Here is a 15,476-nt window from a genome sequence, read left to right as displayed (position 1 = left end):
TCTATAAATACTACCATTACGCCCTTTTGCTGAAGACACCGTCTTAAATCATTAACAGCTACTTTACAACTCTAAATAAAAACAATTTAATATTATCGAGTAAAAATTTGATTGCCTGTGTAGATCTTAACATCAAAAATAAATTCGAATGCATTTAAAGACTTTCTTAATCCTACAATCGTTACTATTTCATAAATGCTTAGCATATCAAATATATTACTAACTACTGAGTATTTATCACGACCCTTTCAATATGAATGGACATTTGCCCTATCTCCACACATTCGTCGCGTAACATGACGCTGAAAATAAACTGTGCTTCTAAGACGTTTCGCGCGGAACTGCTGTCAGTCGACACTCGCGGCCGCCGCACAGTGCTCCGGCAGACCCGACCGAGCCCGCAGCGTCGCAATGCGCTTACTACTCGTGTTACCCGCACTTCTCGCGCTTACCCACGATGTTCATTCTGCGCGTATTTTAAGCCTTTTTCCCCACACGGGCAAAAGTCATCAAATGGTGTTCGAACCTTTACTACGAAGACTCGCAGAAAGAGGTCATCATGTAACTGTGGTCTCGTTCTTCCCCATTAAAAACGCACCGGCAAACTACACCGATGTCAGCCTGCAAGGCCTCGCACATTTGGGCTTGGAAGTGATTGATTTATCGATTTACGAGCACCCCAGCAAATTACTTCGTATGATGGGATTGGAAAAAATAGTCAAGCAAATTACCGAATTTCAACCGCTGGCTGATATGGCGCTAAGCGTGTGTTCGAAGTTGGTTAACTTCCAACCTTTGGCGGACGCTTTGAAGAAAGAATACGATCTAATAATAATGGAGAACTTTAATAGTGACTGTATGCTTGGGCTGGCTCACGTGTATGGCCAAAAAGCACCATTTATATATTTATCTTCATGTGGATTAATGCAGTGGACTTCAGGTCGTTTGGGTCTCAGCGACAACCCGTCCTATGTGCCTATCGTCAGTTCTGATTTTGCAAATCCCATGTCCTTTTTCCAGAGACTTGAGAACACATTCCTGAACATATATTACAAATTGTGGTTCCGTTATATGATACAGTTGAAGGAGAAAGAAATAATTGAGAAACATTTTGGAAAGAAGATCCCTGACCTTCAAGACCTATCGAAGAACGTGTCAGCAGTGTTGGTTAATGTGTATCATAGTTTGTATGGTGTCAAACCGTTACTACCAGGCGTTATAGAAGTGGGAGGAATGCATTTAGATCACACCAGGAAGCCTATACCACACGTACGTATAAACTATTTTAAAGTCAATATTATGATAACTGACCGTTCTAATGATACATATGACCTATCCATCCGCTTTAAAACAAAACATGAATACTTACCAAAAAAATCTTTTACTACGAGAATAATTTAAAATTGCTTTTAAATCTCTGGAATGAAATTTATATATAATTTTAGGTAGCATGGCTCTCACCCAGGCTACTCTGGAGAGCATGAATAAATTTAATATATTTTGCATATAAATTGTGATCAACCAGAGTTATTAATTGTTCTCAAATCATAGCTCAAGTTAGATTAACCGCTTACCTACAACAATATTAATAATTCTCCTAAACAAATACCACTCTCGAGAGTCTGTATTGGTTTTTCACGTCGAGAATTTTTTTTGTTAAAGAAAGTTATAAAATCACACATACTTATCGTACACCGAGTGTAATCAGAGTTGGTCCAGTTTCACGCGAACTGTTATATTGTTGGTTGTATTGTTTTGTAAAAAATATACAATGCGAGTCAGACATTCGTTTGGCGAAACTGTAATTCGAGTTGCGGTGTATTAGAACAGACACTGTTCCAGATTTTATGTCCAGAAGTTCGTAGATAGGTTGAAATGACGGCTTCAATCGTACAATTTAATTAAGTTTTACCTTTTTCAGTTACTCATAATTAATAAAACGCATTTTTACTTTACGATTTGCGTCTCACTTGCTTGAGATCGTCGTTAGTCACAAAACGCCAATTTCCATGCGATCACAGCGTGCTTAGAAAACATATCACTAATCGGGCAACCAACGATAATGTGTAAACATTGTTATAATTATCCACATAGATACGAGTAGGTCAATATGCTACAAACAGCTATGATTTGAAATATAATAAAAACATTTTATCAAAGAAACCTGGCAGCAGCGCGTATTGTCTCAGTTAGTTTATAGGTAGCCAAAAAAAATCAGAAACAGATAAATTGAATTTAATATTATTCCAATACCGTATTCTTTTTTTATTTAATTATAATATTATCTTCATTAGCGATAGATTAGCCACAGTACAATATATTTAAATAGTGAACATAAATCTGCTTTAAAATCTACACTATTAAAAATGAATGTAAAAATGTGCACGTGGACAGCTTTATGGACTATAACATTATTTAAATAACCATTAACTACACGCTATTGAATTTTCTTTGTAAACACAAATGACGGACTGAAACGTATTGTTCTACATCCATAGATTTAACACCACTGTGACGTAACACTCAAGAATGTAAGTATATTCCAGTATATTCATGACTAATGATTGGACGATGGTTCCATGATTTCAATTATTTCAACAATTGATTTTCTGTTTTAAGCTGGGTATTATAAAAGTAAAATCATTAATATTAAATGATACAAAGGAAAAATATTTTCAAAATGGACTTAGATTTAACTTATTGTTTTCGAAAAGTATGTATCACAATATTATACTTACTTAATTGTACTATTGTCTATTCTTTATTACCTACTAGTAGATACGTATGGTGTAACGCAAGTGTTGTTTTCTATTTTTACAGTTTCTATTGCTTACGAAAGGTTTGCAAGGCGACAATACTGCTTTGGTTAATATTGGCCGGTTAGTAATATTTATAATGAAATAATGTGATAAAAACTAGAACAGACTAATCGGATCTAATGGTAATTGATCAATAAATTTTACTAATTCAATGTTTACTAGTAGAAGAAAGGAATGCTTACGATTGAGACTCTATCCATAGTAAAATGGGGGGCTAACCGTATTTTAGTAGCTAAGTATCTATTCGAAATTAATAAAATAAAAAAATATATATTGTGTCCGCAATATGTTACCTTTATTTTGGTTGTTTAAGATTTGTATAGTGTTTTGATGTGTTATTTGATTTGTATAGATTTGGAAACTGGTTTGAAAATTTCATAATGAAAATGCCACTAAAATTGTTGATTCCGTGCATCTCCTCGTAACATAGGTAGGTACACACTATTTTAATTTGCAAGCAACACTCTGTATAAAATATTGAAAACACCTAAAATTAATTATTTAAAGGGATTATTTGTAAGTCTGCATATTCCCGTCCGTAACTCGCGCGCCACCAAAATGGAACGAATTACTAAAAGCCGTTTGCTCGGGAAGGGGCCTTGAATGATACCTATTTAATGACATCCAAATAAAACTATTCTTTCCCATGGAAGCAAATGATCCGGTCAAAAATTACCCATGCTTCTGTACAGGACACGGCCTATCCATTTCTCAAATTCCATCCAAATCCATTCGATTGTTCCTGCGTCTACTTATAACAAAAATCAATACATTTGTTCAAACTTTCGCATTTATAAGTACTACCTAGTACATTTATATTTATACATAAAGGACATTGTCGAAAACGGCCCCAGAAACAACAAAGGTGTGACTAGCACCCTAATTATTTATGTATTTTTGTATACTATTTGCAAATATGTGTATAAAACGGACAAGCTGCTACATCTAAAATGAATATATAAAAATATTGTAACGACTTAAAGTCAAAGTCGACGACATGTTTACAACTAATTGTGTATAGAAATGTACCGGTTCGACAAAAAGATAAATCTAATTACCGATAATTAATTATTGAAACATTTTAATATATTCGATTTGTGAGGCGATATGTTCTTTAATTATTATAATAATATTTAATCGAGCCGTGGATGCGTCTCAAATAAATAAGTAGTTAGTTTTAGGACTAAATTGATTATAGATCAAGTCGTCTATGAAAAAAGTTTTTATTTCAGTTTTTAATTCATATTGATTTACTTTGTTTATTTAGATTCTATATTAGCGATCCGCCTTGCCTTTGTACAGATAGCAGAGCATAATATATTATGCGAACATTTATTTTTCTGTCGTACAAAATATTTATGAATTATACATATAAAAAGTAGCGTTCTTCTCTCTCCCTCCATCCGGGGGCCTCAAACTCTCTCCATATTAAATTACTATCGGATCCGCCCGTGTGAAAGATTTTCCGGGATAAGGGTCTCGCTAAATATTTTTCCGAATAAAAATAACCCTATGTTGAATTAAATCGATTTTTGTATAAATGATCGATATAATCGATCCAGAATCTAGTCGAGTAGTATCCCTAATTCTTACTTCATTTTTCAATTCAATTTAATGTCACTTACACTTCACTCATCAGAGACAAATAAACTAGACTCTCACATTCCATATAATATATTATAATTCTCTGACTCTCACTATATCATTGACGATTCGGCTATTATAAAGACTCTGTGCGATTGATTACGATATCGACATACACTGGCTGTGATTTCTGGACTTTGTGAACTGATGTAACAATTTACCTGGCATTGATAACGGATACGAAATGGAAATTGCATTTTGCATTAATTGTGGCTCTGCTGGCGGATCCATGGTGTTGGAGAACGAGCAGATTCGCCATTGTATACAACAATGGACAGCGCCTCGTGTGGTAAGCACATTTTTCTTTAATCGTACAAGTTTAACTGCCGCCAAACTTCTAGTTCGCTCCTCAGTTCCTGTTCTTGGTAACTGCGTGGAGACAGCGAACGGAGTCTGTATACTACCTTCTACACATTTTAGCATGTGGCTGTGGCAACTTGAGAGCAAACTAGCAAGTATATTGTTGATTAAAAAATGTGTGTCATACGCTTGAAGGTTTCTTACATTTAATTCAGCTGGAAGATTTGAATACATAAATCTGCTTTCCGTGTGACACAATATTAATATATTGTCATTATAATTTGAGCATAATGCGTTTGTCTTTTTTTTCAGGTTGTAGCCCTTGATCTTATATGTACAGCATGTTGGACCACAGCACAAGAGCCTATACATACTTCAGCTGTAACAATGTTAGTAGAAGCTGCGTGCTCTGTAATAGAATGTTGGAACTCCGGACTCGGTGATTGTGATTGGCAAAATTGAATTGATAAATGATACCATAACAACCCTCCTGAACAATACTCAGATAATATTTTATAAAACAATGTAGGTGATGAGGAAATAAATAATATGAACTAAAAATATTTTTTTATTTGTTTAATTTAATCCTACATGCCGGAAGAGTCTACAAAAAGTGTGTAAAATATGCCATGCTTCTGATAAAGCGTGAATGCTCAACAGTGCGCCTCTGTCTGTCTCTTCGGGGAATACGTACGACGTACGTATATATAGAAAATACATAAAATCTGAAGGGTACTCTTAGAGGATGTAAATACTATAACTACATAATTAGGTACCTTTTACTTATAAAAATTATATGAATCAAGTCTTAAAATAGCCTGATTTAAGTAAAAAATAATCAAGATACCTACATAGTGATGAATCTTTAGGGCTTATATATATTAGATAGGTACTTATGTCAATAAAAAGCATATTTAAAGCGTAAATGATAGGACTATAAATCTACCTTGAACATTGAAAAGCTTTCAATGTTTACTATCAATTATAACCTCAAAATCTCATCGTTTTTGGATTGATGCGATATCGCAGCTTGTCCGTTTTATAAATAATATGTCATGAGAATTTATTAATGATTCTAAATATTACAAACATTTTTCCATTGCTGTTGGTTCCAGGGCGAATTATGTATGGGCACAGAACAATGTCCTTTAGGTAATAGGTACTTATAAATATATAAATGTATATTATATATAAATGTATATATAGCTGAAGAATTTAAAATATATAAAGCAGGACTTTTATAGCGGAAAAACATTTTCACGCGGGCGAAGCCGTGGGCAAAAGTTAATATTCTATAAATGTCCTTTTTTTTCAAGAATGGTTTCTACATATTTTTTGTATAGTCCTAAAAATAATCAGACACTGTTCAGCTTTCAGAAATTAGTGCACCATACATAATATAACGAAGCCGTTAACCAAGATTACGCTCGTATTTTGTGCTCAATAAAATCGCTTGCCAAATTAAGTACACAGAGTTCTTTTAAAGTTATCTGTTAACTGTAAAAGTCCATTAACAAAGGTAGAAATATAAGTTAATTTTATAACTTGTTTCATGTACTTTACATAAAATTGTCGCTGTTTTAACTTGATCACTTAGTGGGTATAGCTATAAATAGATACGTTATAGAACGTATAGCCGTACTCTTTGGTGCAGAAATGTTTTCTACAGACCGTGACTATAAATACAAGAAAGTCGATACTTTCGCTAAGATTTCTAATTTGATGTATGCCGAGGAATCCGAGTTTAGAAGCCCTAAGAGTCGGCTAGTGTAATTACGTATAAACATAGTTAACTATAGTCTAATGACCGAGAAAACTAACCGCTGCCACTTACCCCGACACGCGCCAATAAGGATAATATGTGTATATTTAGGAGCATGAAGAAATAAGTTCAAAATATAAAGATGGTAGCCCGATAGGCTCGACCCTTTTTAAGTATATCATAGGACAGTACACACAGCGCAAAGTAGTACTCTAGTTACACGATGCACCTCTACCTTCCCCTTAGAAAGTGAAAAGCGTGATATTGTGTTTATAAATGTGGTAGCGCACGCTGTGGACATTTATTGTGTCTACAGTATAAAGGCCCAGCACGAAAGGGGTACACATGTTCACAGAAAAGAAGCGTGAAATGATAGCTTGCTTTTACGTTCTGTATGATGAGTGAGATATCCAGAGACCGTAACACGCTCCTCCTCTGATCCCATACTTTACTGTCACTGCAACCATGATTTTTCTGGTATTGTAGGTGTTTATGGGCCGTGTAAATAAGCAGCAAGTGACGTACTGCCTCGTTTGCTAAACAGGCAGCTGTAAAGCTGAGAAATTAAATAAAACTTGGAGACAATTTATATCGCCGGGAATGGTTTATGTGACCTTTTATTCAGTCACAATACCTTTTGTATTGTGGAATTAAAACGTATTGTGTTTAAAATGGAAATCAGTGATTCGTAGAATGAAATCGGGTTTGAGTTCAAAGTTGGTTTTATTGAATTATACTTACATTGATTGCGCTAGTCTTTTTTTAAAGAAATTAATTGTTTTGCCACCATCGCTCTCTATCCAGCAACCATAAAACGATTATGCTCAGACATCTCTATGCACCAATAGGAACTTATCACTACATAGTATAAAACAAAGTCGCTTCGTCTGTCCCTATGTCCATTTGTATGCTTAAATCTTTAAAACTACGCAACGGATTTTGATGAGGTTTTTTTTAATAGATAGAGTGATTCAAGAGGAAGGTTTATATGTATAATAACATCCATTAAATAGTGGAGAAATACTGTTATTTAGTATCAGCATTGCACCCGTGCGAAGCCGGGGCGGGTCACTAGTTTTGTATAAAAATAACTACATAACATTATGTGCATTATATTAAATTTTGTCATAAATATTTCATTCATAATATTATCTGTGTTCGCTTTATCAAACATATTGGTGTACCGCAATGCCTAACGTTAGTCTGCAAGCTCATGTAACATTAACGGAACCCTATCCTATGTAACGTACTAAATCTAACCACGAAAACAAACACCGGCAAGCAACAACGCATGCATGACGACTATTATCACTAAACAAGCCTTTATACTGCAGCATATTGATCTATTTTTTAATTTGTTGTGAGTGATGTCACACCTTATTCATATTTTTGTTTTGTTATGGGAATAGTGCCTTTTTTTGTAAGGGAAGCGTCTGTGCAGTCAACGGGGGAAACCTGCGAATGGGATACTGGCATTCCCTGCCTTAGCGACTGCAGGGACCCGGGGGAGGGAAGTATAGGAAAGATAGGCACCCTTTTAAGATAGGCGGAGGGAAGAATGAGAGGAAATGTTTGCAACTCCTCATAGGCCTAAATGTGTAGTTATCAATAAGAGGTATACACACCCAACTGTGTGCCTTGGACCGCGGCACATGTCCCTCCGTGCATAGGTGTGCATTCGGTGTGAAAACCGAGCGCACAAGTGATGCTTCGGGTGAGGACAGGGCCTTATTTAGGGATAGAAACACAGAATCTTACTAGCTCTCACCGTAGATACATAATGGAACTAGCATCTATACTAATATATAAAACTGAAAAGTTTGTTTTTTTGATCGCGCTAATCTCAAAGACTTCTAAGCAAATTTTGATTTTTTGTAATGTAATGTAGCTTCCTGTTAATGTAATAATTTTCAAAATCGATTTAGTTCCAGAGATTAGCCCCTACAAACCTACACAGTTCCTCTTTATACATAGTATAGAATATAGATCAATGACGTTTTACAAATTAAAATATTTTAGGTATAGATAATTTATAAATTATTATTGGTGCGTATCGACTACCTACTGTCTCAAATAATCGTAAAATAAAATATTTTGATAAAATATGAGACGTAGGGCCTTATGTCGATCGTACCGATTTCTGAGATTTAAACCCACCGTTATTTTAATATCGTGATACCTGCGATCTCATGAAATTATTGTCGTCCAAAAAAATAATACACCGCTTGTTTATTTGGCGCCGGCCGGGCTTGCCGAAGCAGGTGGATAAAATGACAATAAACATTGAGGTATATTATATGTACCTAGTCTTGCCATAAATATTGTAATAAAGAAAAAAGAAAATTGTTAACTGCAAATAACATTTATTACTTTTACAGTGTGTCAGTTTAATACATAAATATAAAACAATTAAAAATATAAAAGCTTATTCGAAGTGGTCTCCATTGGCTGCAATACAGTCCTTTAAACGATGAGGCCAGTTATCAATAGAAGCACGCACTCTTTCCATGGGAAAATTCTTCACTGCCAATCGTATAGATTGTTTTAGGGACTCCAAATTATCATGGCGTTTAGAGCAAGCTGTACTCTCTAAAACTGACCACAAATCATAATCCAGCGGATTAAGATCGGGACTAGACGACGGCCAGTCTTCAGCTCTGATGAAGTCCGAAACGTTCGATTCCAACCAAGACTGCGTGGACCGAGCTTTATGACCCGGCGCCGAGTCTTGCTGGAAGGACCATACTTGGTTATTGAACATGGTGATGTTAAGGGGCTTAACTACCTTCTCAAGAATGGTATCTTGATACACTTGTGCCGATGTTTTGATACCTTTTTCACAAAAATATGGCTCAGTCACTCCTTCATAGCTAACACCCCACCAAACCATCACTGAAGTCGGATAATGTCCACGTTGCACTCTGTCGACTAATTGGGAAGCTTCCTTAGAGCTTTGAGCATAAATACGGTCATTTTGTTTGTTAAAATGTTGCTCAATTGTAAAAATTTTCTCATCCGTAAACAAAATTTTTCTGTGACCTCCCTTTGCGTACCGCTTCAGTAGTTGTTTCGATTTTACCACCCTATTCTTCTTTAAATTATCAGTTAAGAAATGGCCAGTGCGTCTCTTATAGGCTGCAAGTCCTAAGTCATCTTTTAAAATACGCGACATGGTTCTAGGTGCTATCTTCATTTCCCGAGATAAAATCTTTTGCTTTCGGACAGGATTTCTTCGAATTCTTTCCCTTACTGCTTTGACCACCTTTTTCGTACGAACACTACGTGGACGGCCAGATCTTTTCTGTCACAAACAGAGGAGGTCTCATTGTACCTATTAATAGCCCGGTACACAAACATTTTACTAATACCAAGTGTATGGAGAGTTTTAAAAATTGCATTTGGCTCCATACCTACTTTGTGTAATGCTATCACAGCGATTCGGTTCTCTTTATCACCCCACACCATTTTAATATCGCAAAATATTTTACAATGTATTGGCGCCAAAATGAGAAAACACAATGAACAATCGTATAAAAATGACAGATTCGAAATTCAAATGTAATATTTTTTTATAATTAAGTGTAACAGTATTTATGGCCAGACTAAGTATAGACACGAACGTCCATATAAACTATTTGTTCAAAATCTGAACTAAAACGTCACTGTCATAATCTATTCGTTCACATAAGAAGTAATTTTACTTATTTCACTAATATTTTTTATTCACATCCAAGTTTGCACTTAGACTAGCGGTTTTATATTATGACCGCATCTGTACACAGCCACAATCATTAATATTGACACCATACTAAAATCAGTTTGAATGCATAACAATTCAATTCAGTTTAACACAGTAAATGTTCGGAACGCCAAATGTAGTACGTAGTACATATAAGTACTGTACCTATCGGTGATAATAAACCTTTTGTAAGATGAATTATTTTTAATGTGAACCAATAATGATTTAAATTAGTTCTTACCTACGCTTTTACATTATAAATATGAAGAAATATGACCTAGATGTATTATCTTTTATTTTCGTGGGAAAATTACAAAATATGTTGACAACTTGTTTCATAACGGTTAAGTATATAGTTTTCATGATAACATGACGTCCCGTACCTTAAATTACGATTAATGTTTTTTGTATACAATTACTCATCAAAAATGTAATTATCGTATTATAAATTATATTATTACCTATAATCTGACTCGTGCCTTCTCTACCGTTTATTTCTTATGAATTTCATTGTTCATATTCTTGTCTTCTCTAATCACCACCACATATAATTCGATTATGATTAATGACAATAACTTATAGCACCCAATGAAATCATAGTTGTTAGCCCACTAGATAACTAGTGACTACAGTTCAAGCGACATCTGGTGGGCTTAATTTTTTGTCCTCATTACTGCCAGACGCCTATCTTTTCATCGGTCGTCGCTCTACTACAAATCCACTGCGCACACGCGTATCGTATTGCCAATTAATATTTGTTTACGTCTATAGATAAGAAATATCAATATGTCACCAAGTATTAACAAAATATTTATGTAAGTACGTACTACATATTTGTAAGTTTTATTGATTCCTAGCAGTTGTTTTTATTGCCTCTTACCAAGCAGTCAGCCGATTGACAAACAACCCTACCAGTGGTGAAGGGTATTTTTTTTCGAAAGGGACCCGACATATCATTAAGGTACTATACTTAAATAAGCATAAATACGGTTTGCATGATCCTAGTGATCATCAGAATGATATGCAAACCGTATTTTATATAAATTACGAAAGAGAAACCGTCAGGAAACGAGTTTTATGGACCCTTCGCCACTGAACCCTACTGTAAGAGAAATTATTAGGAAAAGAAAGAGGGAGGATTTTTTGGAAACTCATTAAAAATACAAAACGCTACACTTAAGACTATCACTTAATTTTTGATATTTGCAATTTTATATCTACAATAATGATCATTCGTTATCGTAGGTAAATGGTTACTTTTTGACCATTTGCCAAGAGATTTTTCTTGGTGCTAAGTGAATCATACTCTTAGCAAGCTGAGGGCATAGGTACAAAGCTACAATAAACCTACAAGTTTCCTGATTACACTGGAGGTTTCGTCATTGGTATTAAAGCTACATTATCTTAGATTCATCTTCAACTATGCTGAGTCTAAAGAGAAGTTATTGTAGTATTTACTAGATCCGAAGGCATTTAGTCTAATGTTTTCGAATTATTATTAGTAAAAAGCGGCGATAGCCTAGTTGGGTGTGGAACGGTCTGCCAAGACGATTGTCCGCAGGTTCAAATCCCAAGGGCACACACCTTTGACTTTTCTAAAAAATCACGTGTGTATTCTTTGTGAATTTATCGTTCGCTTTAACACGATAAATTTAAGTGAAGGAAAACATCGTGAGGAAACCTACACATCCGAGAAGTTCTCTATAAGAATTTCGAAGGTGTGTGAAGTCTACCAATCCGCACTAGGCCAGCGTGGTGGACTAAGGCCTAATCCCTGTCAGTAGTAGACGAGGCCCGTGCTCAGCAGGGGGCAAGTATATAATACAGGGCTGATATTATTATATTGGTAGTTTAAAACGTTTATGCAACGTGTCCTTATTACTACCTACATGTAGCGTACAAACAGACTGATCTATAAATATACCTCATTGCCACAAAAGATTACATCAATTGCTACTAATATAATAGATCAAAGATCAAAGTTCTCCTACGTGGGTTAAAATGATCTTGACTGATTCCAGTACAATGTCCTCACTCCTCAGAAAACACGCGTGAGATGCATGCAAAATGTATATTACGTTGAAAATAATAAATAAATAATTGAGCAGCTCTACAGAACAAAGGAAGATATTAACGAACTGGCATTTATAACAAAACAGTATCACATAAAATATAATAGTACCTTTCTGTTATTAGATTTTTGAGACATTTGAGATTTTAGATGTTTTTGAGAAATTTATAGTTGGTGTTGATTGTACCAAGATATTTGTCTTAAGAGTTTTGAGCTCAACAATACGCATAAAAGCAAATATACCTTAATATCAAGGTAGAACACATGAAGGCGCCTAAAAATAACCATCCATACATTCATCCTTATGAGCCTCTAATTACTCCTTTGTGGTTTGACTTACAGAGGAAGCATATCTAACTAATTGGCATTCTTAGAGGAAACTATACGACATTTTAGATTTAGAAAATTGGGTATAGCAATAGTCCGGAAACAGTATAACCATTACTTAAGTAGTCTTTAGTATGCAACACCATAGTATGTTATTTGAAAATGGTTAAACAAAATCCTTAATGATCATAAATGTACTCGAAACAGTAGGTACACTAAGAATAACTAATAATATATAATTATAATGAACAGCTTGTTCATGTGAGAGTAGACAGGAAAATTAAAAAAAAAACAACTTAAATAAATACAGATTGTCTGCAAAATGTGATAGTGTAAAAGTATTAAGTAGTGGCTCTCTAACTTAATACTTTTAATTTAAATTACAACTACCATAACATTAAAAAAATGTCATTTCCAAATCGAACAATAAATTATTAAGTTCTAAGGTAACAAACATAAAAAAAAAATACAAAAAGAACACACGTCGAATTGAAAACCTCCTCCCTTTTTGAAGTTGATCAAAAGAAAGTAGATTTATACCAATGAATTATATATTAAATAATATAGGTAAAAATACCTTCGTCTAGAATAAATAAGTACTTAGATCGTATAATCATAGTTATTTATTTGATTTTTGTACCATATCGCTGTACCAAAAGCCCTTGCCTGGATTTTTTATTAGCTCTAACATAACACTATTTTTTGATAAACATAATATTCAATTATAGCGATGTGATGATGCACCTTGGATCGATAAGACATGAACCAGCGCAAAACATTGATGAGTTCAAAGCTATATCCATTAGAAATCCAATGTGAAAACGATCTAAGATCTCTCAGTTTTTGAAGCCGCTAAACCAAACAAAATAAAGGTGGTGTAAATAGAAAAAAATATATATCTGTTAGTAATATTTCGTCTTGTTTCAGTACATCGAAAGATTCATGAATGAATCAGAACACGGCGTCGTGCTCCTGAGCTTCGGATCGTTGATTAAAACTGCCACCATACCGAAACATAAGGAAGAAATGATTGTGCGCACTCTGTCGAAAATAAAACAGAGAGTTATATGGAAGTACGAGGATAGCGGCGAAGAAGGGACTATCACTGGCAATATCCTGAGGGTCCGATGGTTGCCTCAGTATGAGTTGTTACGTAAGTTCATGCTTAATGTTTAAGTATTAGTTAGTAACACCAGTTTAGAGGTACCTATAAGATTATGCGAAGAACATAAACATTATAATTTTAAGAAGTAATAAATTAATAATATCTTACTCACAGCTGAAATCAATTATAATTATTAACGAACCCGGTCACCCGATTTTGGAATAGCGAAAATAAATGGTCAGTTTATTTTTCTAACTATCACACAGAAACTTTATCGTGATTAATCAATTTATGCCATTGATTCGTAGATAGGTTCCTATTCTTATCCTTTTAACTTTATTCATCTTGTCTAAATAGTCAACAGTAAACAAATATTATTTTTAATGTATAGTTAGATAGTACTAAAACTAGTTTCGGAATCAAGAAGTCAACATTATAGGTACACACATTATTTGGCAGGTATATAATATTATCTCATAGAAGTTTAAATTAAAAGAAAATAAAATGGCTTTATTTATCGAAATACACATTATCAATTAAGGGACCTACTTATGGCCAAAGTTTCATTGTTTTTTTTAAATCTCATATACCTATGGTGTATTTGCTATTCTGAATTCTGGTTATGGCCCTAGATAATGCCACGCAGCTATTTTAGATAAAACAAACATTACAAAGCATATCTGCGTGTGTAGTAAGATAATGTCTGGTGAAATCACAACCGACCAAAAATATTAACGAAATGGTGTCAAGAATGCAGTGATAAGATAATCCGACTCAATGGCATAGGCATTTTGTTTCGTTACTGGTCATCGATAAATAAACAAGACCTTATAGATTTCAAGTCCATTGTTTCTCGAGTTTAAAGCCACAGTCAAAAATTCACACACACACATCAACACGCATTTATCCCCGACAGGGTATGCAGAGGCGCAACCAGGGCACCTACTGGTCCTTCGCCCCAGTCCCATAAAGTGATAGGGTCTAGAGAGCCTATGGCCGGTATTCGAACCCAGGACCTCAGAGCGCTACCGCATCGCGCACGCAGCACAACTATGCCACCAAGGCAATCAAATATTCACCAAGTTATAAAGACGAGATCTAATTTAGCAATAAGTGAAATGCGTAAGATAATATTAAACGTAAATAAAATCACAACAGACAGCTGAAACGCTTGCATACTTTAATTATACTTAATCGATGGATTCACACCATGACGTAATCATTGATTAACATAAAATAAATCACGAATCTTTTGTATGACGTCTATCTACAATTAGCAGAAATTAGCAGTGACGTCTCTTCATGATATAATATTAGAAAATAATTATATTTAAACTTAATTCCAATGAAAACGTATTACAAGAAGACATCATATCATTTCTAATTATAATTTACCCATAGGCGTACCTACTTTGGGGTTTCATTCTGGCATATCCCAGATTCGTGTAGTGTCCACTGTCCACCGAGGATGTTAAGGTAGTTTATTATCACTACTAGATATAACTATTTTCTAAACCAGTAACATTATTAAATCTGGAATTCTATTATGGCACTAAAAACATGCAGTGGCTGCTATAGCGGATCGCGACTAAGGCAACCGCCTAGGGCCTTTCGATTGCACGGGACGCAAAGAAAAAACATTAAACTCCCTCGGTAATAGGGCAAAAAAGCCTCACAGAGATCTGTCCCCTAGAGCCTTGCAAATAAAG

The 15,476-nt window shown here is 34.7% G+C and overlaps 1 protein-coding gene across 1 annotated transcript; it reads left to right on the top strand.

Annotated features, from left to right (window-relative positions):
- Nucleotides 1-319: 319 nt before the first annotated feature.
- On the top strand, nt 320-13,853 carry LOC119190408 (UDP-glucosyltransferase 2-like). The gene is made up of 2 exons (XM_037442243.1): nt 320-1,269; nt 13,590-13,853. The coding sequence occupies exons 1-2, from the start codon at nt 412-414 to the stop codon at nt 13,836-13,838; spliced, it is 1,107 nt and encodes a 368-aa protein (XP_037298140.1). The 5' UTR covers nt 320-411; the 3' UTR covers nt 13,839-13,853.
- The last annotated feature ends 1,623 nt before the right edge of the window (nt 13,854-15,476 follow it).

The sequence above is a fragment of the Manduca sexta genome, chromosome 24 (assembly GCF_014839805.1).
Source record: "Manduca sexta isolate Smith_Timp_Sample1 chromosome 24, JHU_Msex_v1.0, whole genome shotgun sequence".
Taxonomy (NCBI): domain Eukaryota; kingdom Metazoa; phylum Arthropoda; class Insecta; order Lepidoptera; family Sphingidae; genus Manduca; species Manduca sexta.
This window is presented reverse-complemented; position numbering and strand designations above follow the sequence as displayed.

Coding starts and splice junctions, on each gene's coding strand:
- LOC119190408 (XM_037442243.1), top strand. CDS start 412: ATGCGCTTACTACTCGTGTTACCCGCACTTCTCGCGCTTACCCACGAT. Junction 1,270..13,589: donor CCAGGAAGCCTATACCACAC/GTACGTATAAAC, acceptor GTCTTGTTTCAG/TACATCGAAAGATTCATGAA.